The sequence below is a fragment of the Calliopsis andreniformis genome, chromosome 12, assembly GCF_051401765.1.
Source record: "Calliopsis andreniformis isolate RMS-2024a chromosome 12, iyCalAndr_principal, whole genome shotgun sequence".
NCBI lineage: Eukaryota > Metazoa > Arthropoda > Insecta > Hymenoptera > Andrenidae > Calliopsis > Calliopsis andreniformis.
Genome location: NC_135073.1, coordinates 17,138,283 through 17,164,454, shown reverse-complemented (window position 1 = coordinate 17,164,454; position 26,172 = coordinate 17,138,283). Strand labels below are relative to the sequence as shown.

Sequence of the window (26,172 nt, the reverse complement as noted above, 5' to 3'; positions counted from 1 at the left end):
ATTAACTGGGTCTCTCTTCGCTGGTTGCCTCTTTTATTCACTTTCCTGTCATTCCACGTAATGCTAATAAGGACACAGTAGAGTAGAATATCGATTGAAACTTGAGCGATGACATAATCCGCCTAAGAAAATTAATTATCAAGGTGGTACTTCAAGTGAGAGCCTCGTGATAAGTATTTTCTTATGACGTATTTTCATCTGACGGGAACAGTATCGCGATATCGATGAAAATAAAGTTGTTAGCGCAGCGAGTGATCGATTAACTTCACTACAGATAAGTGCTAGCTTCAACGTTTTCTAATCTCTGTCAGAAGCAACCGGGCATTCCCTTTCTACCGCAACGCCATTGTAGCTGGCAGATAGACGGTAATTTATAGACAGCGCAGACTGAGAAAGTGGCTTCACGTTCAAAACAACCGATAACTTAATGAAACAGGGGCGTTTATCTATCATCTGGTGCCCCTCTGGCTGTGAGCTGAATCATTCAGTAGAATCGACTCGATTTTGCTTGTTTTGGACTTAGGTACTATTTTTAGGTAGCTAGGGAGAAAGTCTTCAGAAGCTCTGAGCACATCTTCAAAATTATAGTCACTGAATTATCTTAAGAAGGTAATTTTCTCTTGGTGGAAAGGATAAAGGAGTCAGGTTTTCACACCTCTGATAGTATATCGATAGTATTCGAAGGAAGATCCCCATCATCTGAGAAACACGAATGGAATGTCCATTTCACCGTGGGGAAGCTGAGAATAACGGAGAAAAAGTTCTAGCGTGAGTCAGCCAGCCGCTCGGACAAGTGCGACGTTCCTTTATTTCCTTCAACATCTGACTCCGTGGCATGCGAACAGAGACAAACACGCGAGTCTTTTCTGTTCGTCACATCAGGAGGGAAAAACTATTGTTACATAATCGAGGACTTTTGTCTGCTGACTGTTTTCTGTTCTAACCTTTGCCTTTGGGGACGCGCGAGACGTAAAACTTGAGGTAAAAAGCGTAATATGTCAAGGGTACTTACTCGATCTGTGGCTACGAGGATGCTAATGTCACGTTAGAGACGGCTGAATGTGATTTACGAGACAGATTTTATGATCCTTGGGAGTTTGAAATTTTCATATATTTAAATTTTCAAATTTTTAAACTGACAGAGGCTCGTTGAAAAGCGATCGTTACACTTGGAAAGGTCTTCTCACAGGCGCTAGTATTATGTTCAGAAATTCTATCCGTAGTTTGCGTAAACACGTAGTATATACTACCTTCAAGATTCTATTTAGCTTTGCCACTCGTAAACACATAGTACTACAGATATCATTGACCTCCGAATGAACATACACACTCTACATCTGACTTCAAGCAATACACGTAACACTGCATCAATGACTTCAATCCTCGGCTCACAAAAATGCCAAGTCATTGACTCTGTCTTACGTAAAATCTAATCCCACGTCTAAGAACTTCACCCCCAATTCAAAAATACTCGTACTCAACATTCCCATTCGGAGGTCGTAACAATTTACGTTAATTCTCTCAACACTTTGATTGCCTAGATGCTATATCGTTTTTCATATATTCAATCATAGTTTTTCTCTTTTCTTATATTCACTTACACAATCATGAATGATACTAGCAGAAGATTATAAAAGGAGCTTATTATTTCAAGCACAATTATTCTAAGGAGAGCACTGTAGAATGAAATAAAGCTACTTGGTTAAAACGTGTAATCCCTGCAAAAGCAATTTTGATTAAATTTAATGCAGTGTACAAAATATTAAATACCTTCGAATCGAACACAGTACGTACTTACCTCCCATAGCGCCGCAGACGTAACGCGAAGTCAACGTTCAGGGGATCGTTTAAACGTTTACGTAATGAAATGCAATTCCCGCAGCTGCTGCAGTGGCACGCGAAAAAAGTTCGTCCAATCGCGTCGCTCGAATGGTTTACGATCCGCCGTCGTAAAATCTCGAACGAATCTTCCATGACGTCGACGAAACTTTCCCCCGCGGCCTCGTCCAATTTTCCCGCCTAATTGCGACCACCCACGCGAGGGGAGCTTCCGTGCAGCGTCGGTGCCAATATCCGACGCAGGATACGATGGCTCCCGCGATCGCGAGCCTCCAATTAACGCAAAAACCGGATCCCCGAGGTTTTGCGTGAGCGAGGATAATTGAAAAGTCGAGCGCCGCGCCGAAAGCTCGATTAACCGCGAGACGAAAAGTTGAGTCGCCTCGAAGTTATGAGAAAAACTGGCCGCCGACGCGGGCCAACGATTTAATCGCGTCGAATCGGGACGATTCGATCTTGGGGCGAGAAGAGCCTGTCGCTTTTTCATCGGCCATTATTTCGGCTTCACTGGCAGCAACGAATGTACAGGATGCTCAGATGCAAGGGGTCGTAGAACTGTGATCAGGTTTATAGATGAAGTCTTCTTACTGGCACTTTTATTACTCTCTATTTTTTGGTCTTGCTTTGAGGTCCATGATCTGCCCTTATATTTACCCCCACCTGTACCTTTAACACCTTTAACGCCCTGTAGACACAATACTGTTCACAGGTCAAAGTGATTAACTCCAGTTTTTAAAATTCTGTTTAATTTGAGTACCAAGATCCTTGGCTAATGCTTAACTATTTCTATTTCTATATTTCTAATATTAATAAATAGGTAGAAATATTCTTGTTTCCTGGAGTCGCTCGATTTGGCATATGAGTGTCTCGTGTTACCAAAGACCTAAGGGATCATTTTTCCCTTGCCTCGAAATGCGAGCCTAGCCTTCTAGTCTCTTGAAAATTCAGGACTGCTCGACTACACCTGGCTCGGCTGCCTCCACAGCGAGCGAGCGACTCCAGCCGAGAAGACCTTCACCCGGATTCGATGCACGCGGGTCGCCTCGCGCGTAAGTGCACTCTGACAAGTGCTCCAACGGCCTTTTTCTCTCCTACTCCCTCTTTTTTCCTTCGCTCGCGTGCACGGCAACCGGCCCGCTAAGCAGGCCTTTGAGTCACGCTTTAGAAGTTCGAGCAGATTACGCGTGTAACGCGCCATATTCGGTCCATACCTGCTTCGCCTACTGATTAGGCCAAACCCATTGATTAACAGGTTCACGGTTCGGGCTTCTAAACGGGGCGATAAGCTTCTTGTCGCGAGAGGGCTTCTTTTCTAAAGAACCGTGGCATTGGCTGAAGTGTGCCACTTGCTGAAACGATTGCGGTGGATTGAGTATATTGGCGAGTTTCATGGGGTTGAGCGTGGATGGAATTTCTCTTATGTAGGTGTAGAGGAAAGTTGGTCAGTTCTTCGATATAATCTCATTGTTGTAATGTATTATATCTTTGAGTAATTTAGAATTTAGAGCAAATAAGATTTGTTTGCTATGCAGTGTCACGTGGGTTACTGATTGATTTCAGAAGTATATCTATCACTTGTCTATGAACTCTATGAGCCTACATTGAGGTAGGCAGGCTGCTCTACCATGCAGAGGCAAGTAGGGTTACTGACTCGGTCCCAAAAGGAGCGTTCACTATGGTATACGCAGAGAGAAGTGCAACTGCACTCCCTGGGTGCATCATACTGTCGAAAAAAGTGGGGACATAGGAAGAGAGGGCTCGTTACATCACTCGACTTTCTCCTCGGCTATTTTTTCTAACTTCACCGAAACAGGAAGTCGCGTTCTAATTATGTGGAGCCTCCCGCAGAGTTCATTGAACCGGGAGTTCCTGAAATGGGTGAAATTAAGCACCCATTGATGATAAAAATTACACTCGCATCTTTTGTTCGAGCCATCGTTAAGAAAGAATTTCTTTTAATTGCTTCATTTCGAATATATTATTCATCGCTACCCACGATCCTACCTCATTGTATACTGTCTTAATTAACAAACCCTAATAGACATGGAAGAGAAAATTCTCTTTCTTATTAAAAGTCTCAACTTTTCGCTAGCTTTGTGGCCCAAAAACGACTCGGTTTCCTTTCCCTCGCCATCAGGATATCGAATCCCCTTAATCGATTATTCGTCGCGTGAGAACTGAACAGGTGGCTTCCATATCCCGCAGAGTACATTGCAAACCGATTTAAACCGATTTAAACCGATTACCTAGAATCTTTCTTCGCTTCGACAAACGCGAGGCGCACGATAATTGACTGGCTCGAGCCCGTTAGAAATCGGCAGAGAGAAACCGCGGTGGTTAAATGAAATTTTACGGTCCTCATAAAATTTGGATAGGAATGCAATCGCCGAGAGATCGCATCGATTTTCGATCGTTTTCACAGTCGGTTACTCTCGGCTATTTCCTGTCTGCGTAAGACAGCCAATAGGAATGCTTCGCCGATCTCGGTTTCTTGTTCGATAGAGAAACGCTTGGGATCCAATTAGCGGCGAGGATCGGGAACGATAGAGATCGAGCGTTCTTTTCGGTGGAAACGTCGATACTATGGGAACGTGTTACCGTTTTCCTGGAAACTGACCAACCACGGGGATAAAACACGCGAGCAGTTCCACTCTACTTGCCGTTAATTAGCGCTACGACTCGCGTCTTGCCCGTCTAGACCGTGAACAGAACCCTCGGGTCCTTCCGCAAAGGGAGTAGGAAGTCCTTTCTAAGCCATCGAGACGGAGAGGAGCACTGGTTCGTGCGAAACTTTTACCTTCGAAGAGTGAAAGACTGGTTGCGCCGATCTTCGGAGATAAAAGTTCGATCTGGCAAGAAGTTTCCTTTCTCCTCGAGGAAAGAATGCAAAGAGTGTACTGGGAACCGAGGATAAGGAGAGGAAACGATGAGAGTCGAGGCGAATTGTTGATTTAATTCTGAAATGGTCCTTTGTTCCTTTTAGATCGAAACGTGTTTTTGTTCCTTTTAAGAGATTATCTGTGACTGGATGAGGCTGATGCATGTATTAACAGTCTTTAGGTAATATGCAGGGGTTCAAAGTAATTCAGAAATGATTAGAACTGAATCTATAAGTCCCACACTTTTTTGTCTCGGCTGCAGACGGAGAAAGAGAAGATGGGTATTCTTCCAGAAAATGTTCCTAGGATTTCTATAACCTAGGAGCCACAGTAGGTCTCTATAAGTGTCTCATGCAGTTTGTCCATCGCTGCTATAGTCCCAAAGATTTAAAAGAAGTCGCAGAATCACTCATCCTGATTATTTTGTGTTACAGGTAAAACGTTCTGCCAGTCTTGCAAGAAGAAGTGCAGCGGGGAGGTGCTACGAGTGCAGGACAAGTATTTCCACATAGGGTGTTTCAAGTGTGCTCAGTGCAACGCTAGCCTGGCACAGGGCGGCTTCTTCGCGCGCGAGGGCGCTTACTACTGCACCAAGGTACAGGCAAACGTATAAATAAAAAGCCAGCGCGGCGATAAAAACAGAGTAAAAAAGGCAGAGAAAAAATAGAGAGCAGCTATTTGGAGCGCACAATGCGCCGCGATAAACAGGGTCACCTTTATCCTCTTACGTGCGCGCGTATGGAATCTCGCGCGAAATTTCGCGAAACCTCCCCCTCCCTGGTCGCATTAGTCTTCGCGAGCACGCAAATAAACTCCTCGCGTTTCAACTCGCGCGATGACAAACGAGACGGCGAGCGTAGCCGAGGGGCGATATTTTACATGGTGCCAGCTGGGATGTTGTGTCTGGAGAATCGAAGCGATCACCGTGGCCTTTTTCTCGCGTTTCAGGATTACAGGGAACGCTGGGGCACCAAATGCGCTGGCTGCGGGGAGTACGTGGAGGGTGACGTGGTGACCGCTGGCGAGAAGCACGCCTTCCATCCGAACTGTTTCCACTGTCAGAGATGCAGACAGCCGCTGCTGGGCCAGGGGACCAAAGTGTCCCTTGTCCAAGGTAGGCCCTCCCCCTCTGATATCATCGTTTTGCGAGAATGAGTCTCTCTATAAAAAGAAACGCGTCCACGAAGCAAGGTTTGACGCGCAACAAACGCTTCATTCATTGCCTTTTGATTGCGTCCCGCGAGATTGGCGTACCGGTCGACCCGTTAAAGCAAATTACCACTTAGGTGTATCGTTGCCCACGCTTAACGAGTCTCTGCACGCGTGGCCTTGTAACGATTACGTGGTTCATATGCCCGAGAACACGTTTGCGCGATGATACTCGAAACGATGGACCCCGATGTGAATTAAGCTGCCCTGGTTCGAATCGTTGCATTGTTCCTCTGCAAATATTTGCCAGCCAGAACTCGACTGGTGTTATCGATCCGCGAGAACGTATGTACCGATGAAAACGGGCGTTTTTAGGGGACGAGTGTTCGGAGAATGTGATTGTTGAATCTGGGATTTGCGGGGAGGGAGTTTTTAAGAGAATCGATGTCGTAGGGATGGGAGAAAGTAATTGACTGTTAATTGCATGGAACATTGCGGTTGTCTTGCGGTCGTGGAGGAAGATTGCCTTGAGTAATACAGGGTGTCTTGTTTAGATGTACGAGGATGTGGAGGAATGTAGTTTTAGCGAAGAGGAGATTGTGTTACGCTCTGTGGATGATCGTAACATGTGGGACACCCTATACGTGATAAGTCAGAGCTTTAGTATTAAACCTAGGTCACCAGCTAGCAGCTCAATACAGAAATGTTCGATTATAGTTACGCTTTTCGTACTCGTGCACAAAATTGGACTGGAAAAATGTAGATACTTCTGATTCTCTTATAGGAATTGAAATCTAGAAATTAAATCATATAAAAAGACTTCAAAGAAGCTTAGATACTTTGAATTTTTGAAAATTTGGATCTTTGAATTTTTGAATATTTGAAAATTTGAATTTTTGAATATTTGAATTTTTGAAAATTTGAATATTTGAAGATTTGAATTTTCGAAAATTTAAATCTTTAAATTTTTGAACTTCAGAAATCATTTATGCTAAGAAAACAGATTGTAAGCATAATCAGAAGCTCCTTTAGAACCCATTACCAGTCCTCCATCCGAACTCGATGGATCTTCATCAACCGATCACTACTCATCCAAAGCAATCGTGGCGATCGTCGGCGACGGTCCCCGATGATCAGAATTACACGGCTATTTATACGCAGAGAGAGGCGCAAATCGAATGGGTAAACAATCGCGAGGCTACGGGTTCGCGCGCGTACGAGCGATGAATCAACCCGAGGAAGATGTACGCGTCGCGTGGTTTGGATAAAACGGGCACAATAGCAGAGACAAGTGTTGGGCGTATGCGTCAGCCAGAAGTCACGGATCGTCGGCCGGATCTGTCCAATCTCAACTAACCGCGCGTTGTCTATAGGTCAAGCTCTCTGTCATCGATGCGTCGGCATCCCGGTTCGAGAGGCATCGACGCCGGTCGGGAATAGCGCCGCGACCAGAGGATCCGGAGACGGGCCCTCCGACCCCGGTGCTTGCGCTGGTTGCGGAAACCAATTGAGGGAAGGTCAGGCTCTGGTCGCGCTCGATCGACAGTGGCACGTCTGGTGCTTCAAGTGCCACAGCTGCGACACTGTGCTCCATGGCGAGTACATGGGAAAGTGAGTCAGACCGAGAGGTTTTTCTTTTCTTCAGACTGTAGATTAATCTTGGAGTTATTACATATTACTTAGATTAGGGATATAATTATGGGTACAAAAGTGGTGGGAATATTAATAGTTGGTTGAAGAATTGTCGAGAGATGGAGTCTCATGGGATGGCACAGGCTCTGTTTCTATCGTTTCTATGTCTTATGACAGGGGTCAGAAATTTTGAGGAGTGATTCTATATGCTAAAATAAGACAAAAGTAAAAACTGATGAAATTATGTTTAAAGCTCTGTATCAGAGTTATTCAATGTTAAAGATACGCCTAGGATGCGCGTGAAGCGCGTCTGACGCCTGACTGGGCTTATTCTACTTCCTTATTCCTCTGCGCCTGACCTGACTACTGCGCGCTGAGAGTAGAATAAGTATCGAGTCAGACACATTTCAGGCGATCTTCAGACGTTTTTGCAGTGACTATTTTGACACGTAGAATCGTCCCTACATAAACAATGAGACTTCTGTCCATTTTTGCACAGTGTCCAACCTAGGCACCTCTTCCATGTGTCTTCGAAATCTTCCACAATCCTTAATCTCCACTCTTACTCTCTTCCTTCTTAGAATCATCAAAGAATCATATTAACGTACCAAAATGGGACACCCACCCCAGAATCTGGAAAATCCCCCGAAATCCAAAGACAGGTCACAGACTCCCCTAGCAAACGCGATAGGTATCACCTTACAGAAGTTCGTGCATGCTATATCAACCGTGAGTGCTCCAAGATTAACCTACCCATCGCGCAAAGCCTGCACAGTAGAAATTCCTGAACTCTGTCCAACAGAGATGGGGTGCCTTACTGCGAGAAAGATTATCAGAAGCAGTTCGGCGTGAAGTGCGCCTACTGCAACCGTTATATCAGCGGCAAGGTCCTGCAGGCCGGCGATAATCATCATTTCCATCCCACGTGCGCCCGATGCACCAAGTGTGGCGACCCCTTTGGCGATGGAGAGGAGATGTACTTGCAGGGCGCCGCTATATGGCATCCGCGCTGCGGCCCAGGGCCCAGCGGACCCAATGGTATCGTAAATGGCCACGGAGAAGCGCACACTCCTCAGCATCGGGAGTCGGAACGAATCTCCAGCAGCGCTTCGGAGATGCAGGTAAGATCGCAGGGATCGGTCGATCGATGTGCAGCGATCGAGAGGAGGGTGCCCTCGATCTCGAGTTCAGGATAAGGGACTGCAAATCGCAGCTGCAGCGGTTGTGGTCCCAGGTTGGGAAGCTGCGAGCATCACGAGCGCATATTTCATTCGGAACTGGCGGACTGTATATTTATGTTGTAAAATATTGTATCATATGTCATTCGTATGGATGGTGATTGTTTCATCTGTTTCGCGTGGTCGTTTTTTCAAGCGATTTCATTTTTTTAACATTGTTGAGTTAAAGATCACTCTTCGTTCATCTTCAGCGAAAAATCGTCGACTTTTTTTTCACGTCTATCGTGTCTTCGCAAAGGTGATTAATCAAATAATTAAAAATTCATTTTCAAATTAACAAATGCACGTCGCTCTTCGAGTCCGCCAACATGCATTTCCAGCTGCATCGTACGACGAAGATCGCACTCGTGTGCATAGTGAGTCGAGTTTGTTGTTCAATTGGTTATTTGTCAACTGACACGGAGTACTTTGTTCAGGCGATCGTGGCTCGAGGGAATCGCGATCGAAAAGTATCGAAGAACTCAGCTTGCATCGTGCTTACTATTGGACTGTTGTACGACGTTCGTGTGAAATATCTTGCTGCTCGGTTCAGTTTTGTGTCAGTGTCGAATTCTACAGAGCAATTTAGTGTAGAGCAATCTAGAGCCTGAAGTACCTCCACCTTCACTCGTAACAGCTTTGTGTATAGCTTAATTATCCATTCAACGGTACATATACATATGTATAGCTTCTTTTAACCATGCATCGTTCCTTTAACGTGTCGTTGTTATCCGCACGCTTCGATATGTACGAGTTTCGATATTCTATATATACATGAATACATATATATACATACAAACATATATACTCCCAACAAATTTTTTACCATATTTTATTTTATTATTTTTATTTTTATTATTGCTTTCTTAATCGTTGTTTATCCTTTTTTTTCGCACGGTCATTGTGTATAGTTTTCATTGCGGTCACGCACGCCAAGCCTGAACGGATCACTCTGCAGCCCTTACAGCAGCCTCAGTCGCAAGGTATGCCATGTATCTCCTAGCACAGACACTCTTTCAGTAAACGCTAAAGTGAATCAATACTGGACTCCACTAGAAATGAACTCTACCACAGCAATCTTACTAAAAGCCCCCATATCAAATTCTACTCTTCTGACACCAAGTTGCACCGAAACTGCTCCCAAGACATGCAAGCGTTCACCTTCTAGTAAATGAAATATTCTCTATCTCATTACTATGCAGACGTCCTTCAGAATCCCCAGCGCTAGACTTTGAAACACTGCTAGACGCCTCGAAGCTAGGTGCTCCTTACCTTATATTCCCAACTCGGGAGTAATTGTCTTCTCTGTCCAGCGCGTTTCTTGAAAGAGTGTCGAGCGCATTGAGTTTTTATCTTCCTTTGCTGAGTACATTAGCTAAAGTTAGCGGTACGAGAGACGCGGCAGCCAGCACGAGACCAGCCGCGATAATATCTGCGTTGATTGCCTCAGTATTATCCCGCGCGAACCGGAAGCCCTGGCCTGATATTGAGAGAGTACGGACGCGGTGCATCCGAGGATGTGTCTAGGATTTACACTTACTCGTACTTGACGGAAACGCCGAGCCAGGGCTACTTGAGACGCCCTATACAGCCGTACGACAAGCCTCCGACCAGCCCACACTTTCATAGGCCTAGCTGTGAGTCCTCTTCGTGTTTATTCCTCGGTTCAGAATGCTGTTCGATAAGAAGAGGTGTTTAAATGCCTTTTCATCGGCGTTTCAGCGTCTCGTTCGATAAGGAGCAGCGGCGGGCGCAGCAGTCGATCAGGAATGCGAGCGCTGGTCGATGCTCTCAGCGAGACCAGACCGAAATCACCGGCCAGTCAAGTAGATAATGACGAGCCAATAGAGTTGGCGCATTATCCCGACGCCATGAAGCCGCCCCCTGGAGCCAAACCGCCCATCGAGAGAGACGATTTCCCTGCTCCACCTTATCCTTATACTGATCCTGAGAGACGCAGGCGATGGTCCGACACTTACAAGGTAATTACCCTCATTTACAAGATTCGTTTCTTAAGATGCTGTGCGGGGATGATAGGTCCTGTTGAAGAAATGAGGACACTATTAATTGTAGTATAATCTTTTACCCATGGTCCATCTTTTCTTGAATGGGATACGCTAGAATATTCTTTTATGTTTTGTGGTCGCTTAAATACTTGAAAGGTCAAAAATTGAGAATAAAAGCAGTCTCAAGTGAAGCCAATGAAATACTTCTTTTAGCCTTGCGTCTTCCTTTGAGACTTCTTCAGATCACTGCACAGTAGTAGGTACGTGTGATTCGAATAATTAAAGTGACCAATGATCCTCATCCAGGGAGTGCCAGCCTCAGACGACGAGGATGAGGTCGATAACAAGGGTTACATAAAAGAAGCAGAAGAGAAACTGAAGAAGGAGCAGGACGAGCTAAGCAAAATCGACACAGGGATCGCGAAGGTGTTCCTACAAGACCGTGAAAAGGACCGAGAGAATCTGAGACACAAAGCTGCGAACGTGGATCCTAGGAACGCCTCGAGGACACCGTCCGCTGCCAGAGAACCGACCTATAGACTGCGATACGAGAGCCCTGTTGGTGCTTGTAAGTGATTCGTCCAATTTCCTGTATTATGGGCGGAAGGAATGCAGTGATGTGTTTGGAGCACGCTCGAGTAGTGAGGCAATTGCTGATAGTACGAGCTATCGAGTATATTCGATAGAGGTTCCCTTATGCAGGCGTTCTTCAGCTAATATCATCGCCATCAGAGCTTGTAGCTTTAGACTCCAGTGAGTCTAGGGATTCGCCAACAGCACACAGTAGCTGAAATAGTTATCCAACGCAGTTTAACTTCGGTGATCAGGAGAGAACCGATGCATTCTGCGTGACAGTAGCAGTTGGCGAATTGAAGAATATTATATGAATGCATAGAGGTTCTAAATATCCCAAGTAGCTAAAGAGCTAGTGCTTCGCCCACCACTGCCATGTTCCTTCCATCTACAATATTTCATACTGAACATATATCATCGTAGCTTCATAACTGCGTTCCCTTTCCATAGCTCCATCGAGAAATATAGATCACGCCAGGCCCTGGGAGGACGACGACGGTTTCAGTTACAGATCCAGCGGTCCCAGTTACAACGGTAAGCCTCCTCCCATTGACAGTTCGTTCGGAATCACTTTAGTTCATGATCGTCTCATTAACATAAGTGATAATCATCTCATACATGTCCACACGTTCGCACATGACACTAACATATACCACTCTACCGTTTAAAGTAACATCGTTCCAAGCGTTAGATTCCGAAGCGATTAGCCGTTCGGGGGTGGGTCAGAGCGAGAAAACGGTCCCATTTCTCGAGCCAGCTAAGTAAAAACCCATTTTGCGACGTGCGAATACTCGCTGTGCTCGATTAACGAACGATAAACGAGCGCGTGCGTGACTCGAGCTGGACGTTTAAGCTTTTAAGTGGCATAGCACCATCCGAAACCATCCGCACACACATTGGGCGCCCATTAACGTTTTAACCAGGTGATGTATGTTACGCTTCTGCATGTGGTCGCCGTGTATATACCTTCGATGTGCTTGCCTCTTATCCGTCTTGACCATCATCTCTGCCAATAACAGAACGAGTATTTCAAGACCATCCCTTCGAAGTAGTCCGTACAACGATATACTGTATCCCAGCTCTTATCATCCGTGATCATTCACCGTTGATTATCCCTAGACTTACATCTTGCTGCTCCTCTCGCATGGTATTACTACTACTATGCTCTCACTCTTCGCAGTTCTCCATCATACACGAACACACATCGAGAAATAGTATTTGAACATCATTCTATCATCTTTCTAATGTTTTTTTGTATCTACAATGTTGGAAGATAGAGACAGGTTTCTTTTGTAGTGTACAGATTTCAGGGCGCAATTATGGCTTCATCTGCATCACTTTTGCGGGGGTGTAGAAACGTAATACAGTGGTGGACAAAAAGTTTACAATTGCTCTTAACTTCTGTAATAGATATTTTCTTCATATTCACAAGATTTATCCAGTCTGGGGTATCTCCATTTTCTGTCTGACATAAATATTGTAAAATAAGTGTTTCTTCATTTTATTTGCTTTTTTAATTTTTTTGACTGCCACTGTAGCCACGATTTTATTTTTCTTCTCTGTTTTTTTTTATTTAATTTATTTCTACACCCTTTCTAACGAAAGTTAAGGTAGTAATAGCATATCTTCCAACGTTGGCTCATCATTTAAAGTCTGATAGGAATACTGCCAAAACTATGGTTAGCCGACACCGCCATCAATCTCATCGTGTCTCTATTTGTGTTTTTGTGTTTGTGTTGTGTTTGCGCGGGCGGCAGTTGGGAGGTCATCGGCACGTTCCCCGGCTCCCAGAAACTATCCACCCCTTGGTACTCAACGCGCCTTCACTCTTCCAAACGCCGCTAGGCACTATCATTCGGTGAGTCCGAGAACTTTCCAATTTCCACCTACCGTTGATCTCAAGTCAAACGAACCAAGCAATCACAAACTACAGCCTTGGGAAGCGAATTTCACGTCTCAAGGCTCGTGAAATTCGCCTCCCCACGCCGTGCTAAGACTAAAAAAGAGACTTCTCAAGAGCAGCCGTCGCGTAAACGAGAGAAACGATCAATGACACATGATTTGTTGACTTGTCTTCACCGGAGGCATGCTTCTGTTTTTTTTTCTCTTCTGTTTTAATCTCTAGCTTTTACTGGAAAGCAATATTTATTGTACTTACACACGTACACACACAGGTGCTGGCTTCTTCCGTACGTAAACACACATTTCTCCGTATTTTACACGCGCGTTACCTTGCACACACGAGATACTACGCTTGTGCACTCTTTTAAGGGGTTTGTTCCACCCTCTTGCGGGGATGCGAGAATTTCAATTTGGATTTCAGCGTAGAGTCTCGGGGGGTCGCACAGTAGCAAGCCCCTTTTTCTTTTGTATTTGTATTTGCATCTGAGAGCCTTCTTCCTTGACACGTTCACTCCCCACTCATGTAGCCACTTGCTTCAGATCCCATCTGAGGAAGATCGTAAAAGATCCTGACAGTAGAATGTCTCATCAGCTTGAAATCCACTAGAACAGTGCTGTCCAACCTGGACCCCTGAGTTATCTGCCTCCACTTTGCCTCCATAATTAGCATGAACACCAAACTAAGGTGCAACACGTTGAGCACCTGCATCACGAATCAAGTACAGCTTACAGAGGGATGCAAAGAAGCTCAGGAGAGTCCACTGAAAGACAGCACTATCCTAGAGTAGTGTCACACCATTACTAATGGCACGAGGGAACGTGCCAGCGAGAAGAAGGCTCAAAAATCACTTGTAGTCTTGATTCCAAAGATAGGGCGAGCCCCCTCGAAAAAACCGACCACTCAGTTACAAACTGCATACGAAAACGTAATTGTTTCTGTTGGCGAACGTTGGGCATTCGTATGGGAATGAACGATTCCACAATTCCCTTTGGAACTAATTAAGTAATATATTGCCGATTGACATTTGAAACCAGTTGTGAGCTCCCTTCGGCACATCCCGAAGCCAGGGTACGGTCTGGCACCGCGAAGTCACACCTTCTCCTCGACCGGCGGTTCTGTATCTGCTCTCCCCGTAAGTCTTGCACAATCGCGTCACAATCGACGAGCAAAAAAAAAAAAGAAAATGAAAGTTGAATAAATGAAACAATCTTTCTTTGCACCGTTTGCTCGACTAAAGTTGCTGTAGAAACTTTGTTCTTTTTACTTACTATTTTATCGTTACTTTTTTCTTAATTGTTCTATACACGCAACGTACGGACGACCAAGGATGGTCCACGCCAGCTCTAAAATGTACGCTTTTCTGTCGTCTAGGGTGATTATTCGTTCAGTGGGATGGGCGACAAGACGCACAGCACCGATTTCTCCTCCGGCAAATCGGATAGTGAGTAACTACACCGAAAGGACCACCGATCCACACGTTTAACTTCGCAGTATCGAAACTGTTCGACCTGTACATGCTTCTCTGTCAGGCAGAGTGCCCGTGGAATTGGAGTAGAATGTGGATGACGTTCCACGGGCACGCTGGCGATCTTATTTCTTCTCTATCTTTCTCGATTACGATCATATTCGGCTTAATATACCTAGGCATGCTTTACTAATGCATCCTCGCTCTGTCACACTCAGACACACGTCTACACGCTGTCACTCTGTCTTTGATCCGCAATACACGGCGGTGCCTCGAAGCTAGTCCAGTAATTAGGACTGAAGATGAACTAGTATCGAGGTTTAGTAAAGACGCCAGCTTTTAGAAACGCTGTCTTCAGACTTGGGTGAATCTGTGTGACGTGTTCATTTTCTTCGTAGAAAATCTGTAGCCCACCAATGGGACTTATCTCGTTTTTAAATGAATGAACAAATAAATGAACTTTGACACGCTGCCGTGTATCGCTCTAGAGTTCCGCAGTTGATTGCATCACGATGAAACCGTTCAGGCTCTGTTTGACGATTAACCGTATCGAGATGATTTCTAGTGTGGCCAAGTGACAGTCTTCTTTCTAGCAAGTAACGCGATACTTTTGACTTCTTGAATCGACTGACACGTATCACGTAGACTTTATATGTATAATAAGATCATTCATTCGCTTAATAGTGATTTGATCGAGTCGATCGTGTTCCTAGGTCAGGTTCAATTGTTACAGTTTACTAAGAATTGATCTATGATGCTCTGGGTAGAGGCTGTATGGAGCACGATCGATCGAATAGAAAAGATTGTTAACTTAACATAACGAAATGGTTTGTGCAACATGGTTTGACAATGGTTTTCTTTCCCATTTTTTTTCCCGAATTTTAGTATCGACAGGCAGCATCACGGATGTGGATCGACGGGCATTGGTATGTACCACAGCCCCATACTACACCCGGCGAATTAGCATGGTTTGTAGCTTGTTTTGCATCCGAATTACTTTAACCGCATCTCTTCGCGCGTCGTAGACTAGACGAAGCGAGATACACCACGATATAGAATTTAGCCGAAGCGGATCGATCGAGAACACGCAAGCTGTACATAGAAAATTACGTTTGCAGTTTTCTAGTTCCATTTTGCGATGTACAATATTTTTTGTATATACAAAAGTCTCTGGTACACACCGTTTGCGCATGCCTGCTGTACATTTGCTGCAAATTTATTTAATGTCTTCATATAGATTTTTTTCTCAATTTTTCATTTGTATTTTTTTGATATCTTTTTTTTTTCTTGCCTTGGAATTTTGCATATAGCGAACTGAATGATACTTGATCGCAGCGTTGTGTTGCATCGATTTGCAAGCAGCTTCTTCTACGATCGATGTGAAACGATAACACGATGCGAGTTTCGCGTACTATCGCGACAGACGATTAACATTTCACGAGCTCCACGGGTGTAGCTCGCTTTTCAGTGATTTATTAAGAGGAAAAGAGAAAAGACTGACGCGTGACACGGAATACGAGTGTTCTCGTGACTCGATTGCATTCTTCTGCATCCAGGTTGCATTCTTTGCCTAACTCTGTCTGTGCACAAGAAACGGAACTATGTCTAAACTGAAGTAATCAGTGTGCATGAGATGGTAATGATACCATGCGTCTCGTGCTTGCTTCTTCTTCTTCTTTTTCTGATTTTCAATTACGTAAAACGACGATCCGTGACGAACTGACTCAGATCATGTAAGTGTCGGAACATTGCACGAGTTGATCTCGACCAAAGTGAGTTGGAAGAGTTAACGATAGTCAAATGCCAGTTCCTGTCGCTCGTTTCAGTCTAGCTATAGTTCTGTCTCACGTTGGTCTTTGTCGAACGAATCGGGACACCAACGACAATTCGACCCGTTTGCATAATGAATAATGTTAACGAACGTGGCGTTTTGCTGATTCCCTTTTTTTTGCTGCGATATTGCGTCTATGTCAAACGATGGGCGTTTCTTAAAAAATAGTTTCTCGCACGGGACGACTCCACTTTTTAAAATTCTACGAACGAAGAACTTTCAATTGTTGCTAAAATCAGCACTTCAGGTTCTTAGATTTTGGGGTATCGTAATTGGTAGACTGCGAATTTTTATGCAAAATTCATTTCACTCTTTAAGTACTCTACTGAATGTATCTCAAACGCATTCTGTGATTTTTTACAGATTCAAAACTTTCACAAAGGCATAAAAATCCACAGTCTATTAATTAGAAGTTTTAAACAAAATTTGTTTCTTCGTCTACTGGAAGCTTCAAAGCTCCCAAGAGTTCAGATACTATATTCTTCCCCGTGTGAGAAGCTTTGCTCAACATGTGTCCTGCTGTTAACGTTTATAACACACTCGAGTTAACTGTGCATAATGACTAATATTGAAATGGTGCTCCAGAATGATGGTGGAATGCTTCCATCATCCACCACGTATACAGGTGGCCTAGGTTCAGTGGTCGGAAGTCACGGGGGCCACCACGTGAGGAGATCGTTGCCGGACATGGGCACTGCACCATCAGAACCACCGAAACTCTATCCCTACCACTTACTTGTTATCACTAACTACAGGCTGCCCGCTGACGTGGATCGTTGCAACCTTGAGGTGAGATCAGAACACTCCAGACTTCAAATTGAGCTCCTCATTTGCCAAAGAAATTATGAACTAGTTTCACGTCAGGATCTTGATCAACTAGGATCAAGTGCTTTGGCGCTAAAATAAAAAATAAAAAAGTGGAGTTCTTTACCTTGGCTTATGAACTGTTCAATCAAACTTGATAGAGATCTGCTTAATTAAATCTGCTTAATCAATTAACCCTCGACTCTCTTCTTCCAGCGACACCTTTCCGACGCAGAATTCGAGGAAGTCCTGCAGTGCAGCCGCGCAGGGTTCTACAGACTACCACAGTGGCGTCGCAACGAAATCAAAAGACGCGCCCGACTGTTCTAACCAGCGTTCGTGCTACTTGTTCACCTTTCTATCGTGTCATGACTGTGTTACCACCGTGGTATATAGTGTACATTCCTTTTGCGCGCGATCCCTCGGCTGTCTTCAACCACGACAGGTCCGACCAATCGTCGCGAGCGAGAGAAAGGGATGATCCTTGGATCTTCGGTGATACACGTTCATTCACACACACACACAAGCGTACACAGAAACACTTTGTACACACGTACCTACACGATAACACAGACACACGAGGAAGCACTACCATTTGTCGTCAATTTTGTTCTCTCAGCAACGAATCCACAGGCAGCTTGGCTAACCGTCGACGAGAGACTCCATCAACCTGTGACTTCGGTGCTTCTTTCGGGAGAATCTTTCGCTGTTCACGCGCTGCTCTGTGATTGGCGGATAGGACCTGCCAACTGCGAGGCAAAGGTACAGAAATAAGCTAATTGTCTAAGGGAACATTTCCCATAGGGGGTGTCTTTGATTCGAGGACATAGCGCGGTTGATTTATCGTTAACTGAAAGAAGTTTCGACTGTCGGTGATAGAGTTACGAAATGGATGATTGTACGTATATATGTATTGTACGTATAGCGACTCCTATCGGTGACCGTTTCCGGGAACGGTTTCTAGGGTTCTTTCCTGTATCTAGCATGTAATCAGATTTTCATGACCATGGTTTTCACGTTGAAAGAGACGAGGAGAAAACGGTAGATGGGTAATAATATTTTAGAGAGATGTAGCTGAACCGCAAGCGACCTGCATTCGTCTCAAGGTTTTACCATTTTACGGAGGACACCGTCGATGACTTTAGAGCTCGCGGTCTTGGTCGTCGATGGATAGCACGCACGAAGGGGTACTATACGAACCTGTTACGCGAAGCAAATAGTAGGGCAAGGTCGGTAATACTCGTATATTGTAAATAAACGGGGATATAAAACAAGATGAAAGAAAGAAGCAACGGAAGTATGTACTGTTTTGAGAAATTCGCTTGAGAATACACACTTACTATTCGCGAAAGGGATTACGACACGAAAGCGCTACTATTATAGGAGCTATCATTATTATTATTAATTTTTAACTATTATTATTATTATTATTATTATTACTATATTTTACTATAAGCAACATGAGAAATTTAAGATATAAGTAGATAGGAAGTCCAGCTTGCCAGGTGACGGCTATATATTATCGTCGAATTTGCATGCTGTTTTTCTATTTTATCACGCGTTCACAAATTACACGTGGCTATATATGTCGACGTGAAATCGAGATGGAATGATACTTCGCGGAAAGAAACGCAGAAGTCTTGGAACAAAGTATCACGCCTATTTGACTTTACCATAAAGCACAGGAGTACCCTGTGTATTAACATTTAACTGTTTCTCTAACTCCCATCGACCGTGCAAGAACGCTCTGCAGTGCGGGCAGTTGTTGCGTAAATCTTGCAAACTAGAAATATCCATTCGTGGGTAACGCAAATGAAGGGTCAAACAGGAGGGAAAGGATATATATGGATCAAGTTGTTCTTATACTGCCGAAACACGTCACGTGGCAAGCTGAATATACGCGAGAGGAGGAAGGCCGTGCGTTGAAGTAGAGACCGTTGAATCTAATTGCGAAAGCAGATGCTAATTTTCGTGGAACGTAACATTCGAGGAACACGACTGTGGCGTCGAAAAAACCACCCATGCGACCACACGAAACTGGAAAACCTTTCGATTATACAGGGCGTCTCAGAATTAAGTGGCCACACGTTGGAAGTCTATTGTAGTCGCTCAGGAAGTGGAGAGGAGTCATTATTGGGAGCCACTTGATTTTGGAACACTCTATACCTTGAAGAACCGCATTTCACTGTACTACACTTCGCCTCTTACCCTAAGTCATGTGCCTATATATATTATATGTAAATGTCAGCGGACATTTGACACACACGAGAGCGATTGGTTCACTCTTTCGAGAGTGTCCGACACACGATAACCGTTGTGTACATTCGTGCAATTTTCCTGCAGTCTTTCGAACGAGGGTTGGAACGTGCTCCATGATCTTTCGCTCATAGGACCTTGCAGAGCCACGAAAACGATGCACACGGCAAACTATATACATATATAATCGATAATTATGAAAGTGGTCTGAGTAAAAGATATAAAAAAATTGAGTTTATCACTTATTTGGTATTGCTTCGATTTGCATTACAGAGTAAGTGATACATTTAACTTGTTTATAGTAAATTTCTAACTTAGATCAATTCCTAATTATTCGAACCGAGGAAACAAGAAGGGACGACTCATCCTACACCGCCCACGATCATCGTTTCTCGTTTCCTTGTCCGCTTTTGTACACACACAGAGACACGCGCATACGAACACACAGGGAACCAGTAAACTGCAATATTTATCTTTAATTTGCGGCGTTTCTATGCCGTGGAAAATGTTGCGTAGCCGAGATTGTTTTTATCTGTAATCCGCTGTTTTCTGTAATGCCTCTCGACTCTTCTTTTCCGTCTCTCTTAATTTAAGTTGCATTTTATTTCCAACGACCGATCGTAAGCAGAACTGTGACCACAGATCATGGTGCACCGTTGTTTCACGTCGTGCAATGCAAACACCAATGTACGTTTCCGTTGTATAGAGCGCACCGCTTCCGCTAGTCCCTGAAGTTAAATAAACGCAAACCTACACAGAAAGCTACATCCACAGGTTCTCACATTTTTTTATCGGTACATCACACATAAGCAGACACCTTGATATGTGAGCTGCTTGTGGGGCAATTCCATTTTTCTCATCAATATACCTAAGGTTTCGCTATTCATACGATTTCACATAGGCCAAAGTAATGTGAAATCAAATTTTCGTCAAAAATGGGGTTGCCTCAGGTTTAAGATAAACAGCTCATATGTAGTTTCATCGCGAGTCGCATTAAAGAAATCATAGATATTACTGTAATTCATATCAGTCAGCTCGTCATTCGCGCCCATGCGTTTTGGTTCCTAGCAACTTCTTCACGTTTCTATCGAGCGTGTCTTTTATTATTCTCGTGAAATAAAACCACTTGTCCCAACGTTGCCTTTCATTATTCGACTATTTTATTCTATACGATACTATAGAACCTTAGAATTAAACATTGGGAGGGCTAAGTTTCTCTCGAAGGATGACGAATCCTTCTAAGACACTAGACACTGCTTCATACTCGTCTAAAGCTAGCTCTGCCCTCTCTCCAGGAGAAAGCAACGTTGGAGTCGTGTGGACGTAGCCACCTGAAATGAATTTGGGATTTCCAGCTTTGCCAACTATGTCCACTGCTTGGCCCACCCTCACAGACACTGGCAGACTCTAATAGAATCGTAAAATACATCAGCAACATCAGTGATTATAAAAATAGACATTACAAGTGCAGGAAGACCCTTGAATCCCTTAGAAATTAATTATCATACCTGCAAGTTCTCATCCAACGTGACCAACCACCTGGGCTCCATAGCAAGAGCCAAGCAATACATTAAGTAATGAGACTTTGCCAGAATCAAGTTCTTACAATCCAGAAATGCTACAAGGACCACTAATAAACCAGCTAACGCAGCTTGGTCGAGGACCTTAGACGCATAGTGTAGAGGGGATATGGACAGTGTGCCCTAAATTATAAAATTATTAATTATTTCCTATAAATTGATTACCTGGAGCTTTGTTGGCTCTTCACTTACTTTGCCAAGGTGCACCAAGCCTTGGGATATGCGAACGAGGAACAAGTGCTTGGGGTTCTTCGCGTGATAGCAAGCCAGCTGTCTCAACATGGTAGCAAGACGAGCGTTGTTCGTTCCAGCACCGACCAGGCCAAGAGCAAAGATTGCATTGTGGGCCACATCGGAGTCGTTGTCGTGACTGTATTTATTTAAGACATCTACCACTGACAAGTCTGGGTTCGAGAGGGAGGACAGGCCCAGGGCCAATGGCATCGCGCGTCTCTCGGCTATGGGACCATATCTTCCTATCTGAAACAATATTAAAAATTACTATTATATTATATTCAAATGTAGAATATCTAAATTAGAGTAACACACCTGACCAAAAATTCGAGAATTTTCCTTCCCCTCCCCGAGGCCCACAAGAGCGACTCCTAAGGTAGCTATGGCCTGAGAGGATCCTATGTCCCTGAAACCCAGAAATCAAAGTCAGCAGAAGACCAATAGAACCAAGAAGCTAGAGATAATACTTTGAGTCTTCCTTCTTTGCATCTGTCTCCTTAGCTTCCTTGTTAAAGGACTCAGGATTTCGAGGTCTATCGCAACAACTGCTCACAGGAGTAGTTGTTGGAGTGGCTGGTGTGCTGTCACTATTGGTGGGCTCCGAGCAAAGTCGTAGGAGCTCCTGCACGATCAGCACGTCCCCTGTGCCAGCGTATGCACATATCTGCAAGGAACTATTATTAATCGAGAACGAAGCTATTGCATAATAAGCATTACTTGTAACATAGTCTGCGACGCCAATTTATAGGGATCAGGAAGAACTTCTAGCGCTGCCGAGGGAGCTTCTATTATATCCCTACAGCCCATGTATATCATTCCCAAAGACAGTGGCAGAAATCTGCAAAAATAAGATCTCTAGAAAATTCTTATTCTGAAAAAAAACTTATCATAAAACGTCTGTTTATGCAACCTAGAATAAGTGTCAGATAACTGCTGTGGAGTGAACTCCAGCAGCTTCTGCAGAAGGACTGACGACACATCAGGATTAGCCGAGCCGACATTTATCAATCCTATCGCGATTGCACCGAGTGCCACCACTTCCATGGTACCTGAAAACTGCCATCGTTTAATAAGATGTTAATCTTCGCGTCAGCAACGTTACTGCTCACTTTCTTTGTCTGCTAAGACGCTTGTCAGCAGGTCAGTGACATCTGATCTTCTGGTACCAGCATAGGCTAAACCTAGACCTAAGACAGCCCCTATTCTAAGGGTGGCGCTTTTAGATAGCACGTAGTCACTGAGGAGAGCGAATGCTGGATCGCATTCATTGCGAATGCCACAGTTGACGAGTCCTATTGCGAGCAGTGCGCCTGATTTGATGAAGTCCTCGCTTGTGTAGAGGTACCTGAAAGAGGAAGAAATATTAGAACTTCATTACAATTTTTTATTATTTGTTAGTGAGCTAGGAAGAAGATATTCACTTGTCGATGGGTACCAAACCACCATCCACGTCCCACATGTGTATTAGACCCAGGGAAGCAGTAGCTGACAGCATCCCATGGTCCTAAAAGATATTTATCAGTAATTGGAGTTAAAATACAGAGTGACAGTGTCTGAATGACTCTAGGTTGTAATGTTAAAAGTCAAGTCACTATACATACTTTATTCTTGTAAACCCAACAGTCCTCTGCATTCGCCATCAACTTATCCTCGCCAAATCCAGCATGAACAAACCCAGAGACGAAGCTGGCTGCCAGATTAGTCCTAGCTGAGTCGTACTCAGTGTGTCTCACAGTGCTGGTCTCCAGCCAGGTCTTGTATATATCGTTTGGATGCTTGGGTTCGAGGATGTCGAGTTCCCTCGCTAATACATGGAAATGAGTATTTATGTGGCCATTGCTGAGGATGGTTTCGATATCCTTGGCATCTTCACCTTGGTATTCCTTTCTCAGGGGACTGTCCTAAGGATCAGAGGAATTTGTCTGACACTCTGCATTCTACTGACACCTTAACTTTTACCTTCTGTCTGGCGAGTATAAATGCCAATTGTTTCCTCGTCAAGCTATCAGGACAGGTAGTTAGACACTTGTAGACGAGCTCAGAGTCAGCCAGCTGTAGAGCTACGAAGGTAGCTTTGCAGTACTCCTTGAATTTCAGATACTGTTCAGCCATCACTTGCAGTATTTGTCTTCTTTCGGTGTCCTCGCTGGATAATCGAAAGTTACCTTATTTTGCAAAATCCAAGACTCTTGGGAAACCTAAGCTAATCACCTATAAGCTGCACAGCCTTCTAAATAACGACAGACTCTCTCGACGTTCGCACTGTCCAAGTAGTGACCAAGGAAATTCAGCTGGTCGATTTCCAAGCACAAGTCGCATCCCTGTATCTCTGCATTATGCTTCATGTCGAATTTTATGATACTTTTGACCAGAGGAGTGAGCTGTTGTCTGGTGCATAGGGAAAGGAAGAATACAGGTTCTTTCAACCACTGCAATTTTTATTTGTCAATGTTGGAAGTACCTTATTCGTTTCTCTTCCCTGTTGGGAGCATTCGTCCACTCGTCCACGATTTCATTCTCTAACTGTCTAACGTATTCGTGACCCCATTCCCCAGGATTCGTGACGTTTCCTTGAATACAGTATTCAAGGCACTCCTTGGATCCTGCAGGAGCTCCTGCCATTGAAAGTACACTCAGGACTTCCGCGAATTGCTGTCTTACATCTTGTCGTTTGATCTTCTTGTGAGCTTTTTTTAAAGTTTCGTACGAGTTTCTTAAATATTTCAGAGGTTTCGGTACAGAAGTCATCGAGGTCGTCGAGGTCTGCATTAGCAATCTTAGCTGACTTAAGGACACCAACATCGCATTTTCATCTTTTCCCTTAGTTATAATTGAGGGGCAGAATTTTAGAATTATTATATTTGAATGTCACGTGGGACTTAGAGAAAACTCGTGGAGTCAAGGATCTAATATGGAAATTAAAAAATTATAATTACTGTTAACACTTCGACTAATTGCAGCAACTCTTCTTGCAGCCCCGTGTCCTCTTCGTTCTAACAAAAATTAAATTAACCTTAGTAGGTAGAAATGAAAATGTAGTGTCTTTAGGCGAATGCAAATGTCTTACCATCTCTGACTCTTTCCCCTGTCCACGTGTCGCAGTCATCATACTGCTACTATATCTTCTATGTTCTTCTCTACAAACTAATTATAGTTTACCTCGAAATCTTTTTCATGCACGTTTAGAAAAAACACCTGATCAGGTTATCGACACCTCATCACCGCGATTTTCTTCCGTTTCTTTTGCCATCGCTCGTCAATTGCAACGAGAAACATTCCACGTGCATTTCTCAAATATCAGCCCCCACTTTCTTCGACAATTTATTAAACAAGAGACAAGTCAGGAGCCAGGATCAACGTTAGGAAGAATTGTTTGTAATATCTCCAAGAAAAAGACTTCCAAGTGACAATTTCAAAAAGATATAATTAATCATAGTATCATCGTAATCCACACTATAATAATAAATGTGTAATAATATGTACAGTCGCGCCGAATATGACGATAATAGTGAAAATATATAATCTACAATTTGAAGCACCATCCATTAGAATGTCGACCGTTCATTTTATCATACTCTGACCGTTCAACATTATCACACTCTTTAATATCATTCTAATTAAAAAAGAATACAATTCAACAATCATTCTTTAATAGTACATCGCCTGAGGAGGCCTCGAATCTCGGAGCTGTTTTCCATGAGAAAATAATACGTTCGATGAGCACTGTCAAAATTTCAAAACCGAGGGGAAACGGAAGTTACATACACCGGGTATTAAAATAGGAAATCTGCTACCATGTTATTCTTTTCATCATTTTGTTACAATTTTTCTCTTGTCAAATCGATTAAATCTACGGGTAAAAACGAAAAGTCTTATTGCTCGTGAAGAGGAACATTGCCAGGAATGATTCGATGGTTCCAGGCTGTATTTAAACAGCGGAACAAGTAATGTGCGCGAGTGGGAGTTGATTGCACGCGGATTCGCGGGGAAGAATTATTGCACAATCGCTTCCCAAACGATTCGATCGTCAGGAAGCGCACAATACAGCCGGAACTCGATACTTTTTACCATTTCGATGGAAAATTGAACCTTGGCGATCATCTGTAGTCATTGATGTGACTTTTATCCTCGCGGAATCACCCGTGAAATCGATTCCAATCGTTAATCGGTATACACGACCAGCGTATCTCATTTTTTCGTATACACGTCTAAGGAGGCACTCATTATTATCGTCTCGACTAATTATCGCAGGATCGTAATTAAATCATAATCGTTACTCATTTGTACGTCTGCCTTTTGACCGCTATCGAATTTTTGTGCTTCGAAAGATATGTTTCAAAGGCTCGACCCGCGAGGCACGAGTTGATCGATATGTCCTAGTAGTTAAAATTAATTTTACAATACGTTTGGCACTCTCTGAGCGAAGGTAAATGCAAGTAAAATACAGCGCTTGCGCGGATATCGCTTTAGGTGTCCTATGAAGTATGTAGATCGCGGTTCGAGGAACGTTGATCGTGTGCTATGGCTGAGACGAAGTTAATTATACACTTTAATACTTTGAAACATTTTTAGAGCTGACTAAAGGCGAATTGAATTATTGTTTTTACAGAGACTGTATATAAAATAGAGGTTTACTTAAATTTTGTCTAAATTAAATTACATTTTGAGAGAGTAGAAATAGTGATGGTTGAAGGCAATTAACTTCGTCTAGAATCGAAGAAAAATACGATCTTTGGTACGTAACCGAACGATATAAGTACAGCCCTAACTGATCACTGTAATGAGGACACACGCGTGATACGTT

The 26,172-nt window shown here is 43.7% G+C and overlaps 2 protein-coding genes across 14 annotated transcripts in view; one reads left to right on the top strand and one right to left on the bottom strand.

The window, feature by feature from the left end:
- Unc-115a (actin binding LIM protein Uncoordinated 115a) overlaps window positions 1-17,652 on the top strand; it is a 31,498-nt gene extending 13,846 nt beyond the window's left edge. For 2 of the 13 annotated variants that reach the window (XM_076388537.1, XM_076388532.1), the window contains exons 2-15: window positions 5,153-5,313; window positions 5,667-5,832; window positions 7,241-7,478; window positions 8,302-8,620; window positions 9,628-9,699; window positions 10,167-10,353; window positions 10,439-10,698; window positions 11,029-11,290; window positions 11,746-11,829; window positions 13,053-13,153; window positions 14,570-14,639; window positions 15,549-15,631; window positions 17,080-17,283; window positions 17,515-17,652. In XM_076388537.1, the coding sequence (XP_076244652.1) occupies window positions 5,153-5,313; window positions 5,667-5,832; window positions 7,241-7,478; window positions 8,302-8,620; window positions 9,628-9,699; window positions 10,167-10,353; window positions 10,439-10,698; window positions 11,029-11,290; window positions 11,746-11,829; window positions 13,053-13,153; window positions 14,570-14,639; window positions 15,549-15,631; window positions 17,080-17,283; window positions 17,515-17,628 (2,321 nt within the window). In that variant the 3' untranslated portion in view covers window positions 17,629-17,652. Of the gene's footprint in view, window positions 1-5,152; window positions 5,314-5,666; window positions 5,833-7,240; window positions 7,479-8,301; window positions 8,621-9,627; window positions 9,700-10,166; window positions 10,354-10,438; window positions 10,699-11,028; window positions 11,291-11,745; window positions 11,830-11,965; window positions 12,219-13,052; window positions 13,158-14,232; window positions 14,331-14,569; window positions 14,640-15,548; window positions 15,632-17,079; window positions 17,284-17,514 lie in introns of those variants that run through there. The other 11 variants (XM_076388540.1, XM_076388535.1, XM_076388533.1 and 8 more) reach the window with 11 other exon arrangements.
- Window positions 17,653-20,469: 2,817 nt separating this feature from the next.
- LOC143186288 (26S proteasome non-ATPase regulatory subunit 2) lies at window positions 20,470-24,170 on the bottom strand. Its single transcript, XM_076389862.1, has 13 exons — window positions 23,830-24,170; window positions 23,580-23,756; window positions 23,328-23,514; window positions 22,970-23,269; window positions 22,790-22,872; window positions 22,478-22,713; window positions 22,279-22,417; window positions 22,086-22,206; window positions 21,836-22,032; window positions 21,684-21,774; window positions 21,327-21,614; window positions 21,063-21,257; window positions 20,470-20,961 (listed from the first exon to the last, which is right to left on the bottom strand). Exons 1-13 carry the CDS (start codon window positions 24,168-24,170, stop codon window positions 20,746-20,748), a joined length of 2,571 nt encoding a protein of 856 aa, XP_076245977.1. The 3' UTR covers window positions 20,470-20,745.
- Between the last annotated feature and the right edge of the window lie 2,002 nt (window positions 24,171-26,172).

Bases quoted from the DNA above. Each gene is read 5' to 3' on its own strand.
- LOC143186288 (XM_076389862.1), bottom strand. From the start codon at position 24,170: ATGTTGGTGTCCTTAAGTCAGCTAAGATTGCTAATGCAGACCTCGACG. The intron at 22,033-22,085 runs GTAATGCTTATT...AGTTCCTTGCAG, and splicing joins CGTCGCAGACTATGTTACAA to ATATGTGCATACGCTGGCAC. The intron at 20,962-21,062 runs GTATGATAATTA...CGATTCTATTAG, and splicing joins CGTTGGATGAGAACTTGCAG to AGTCTGCCAGTGTCTGTGAG.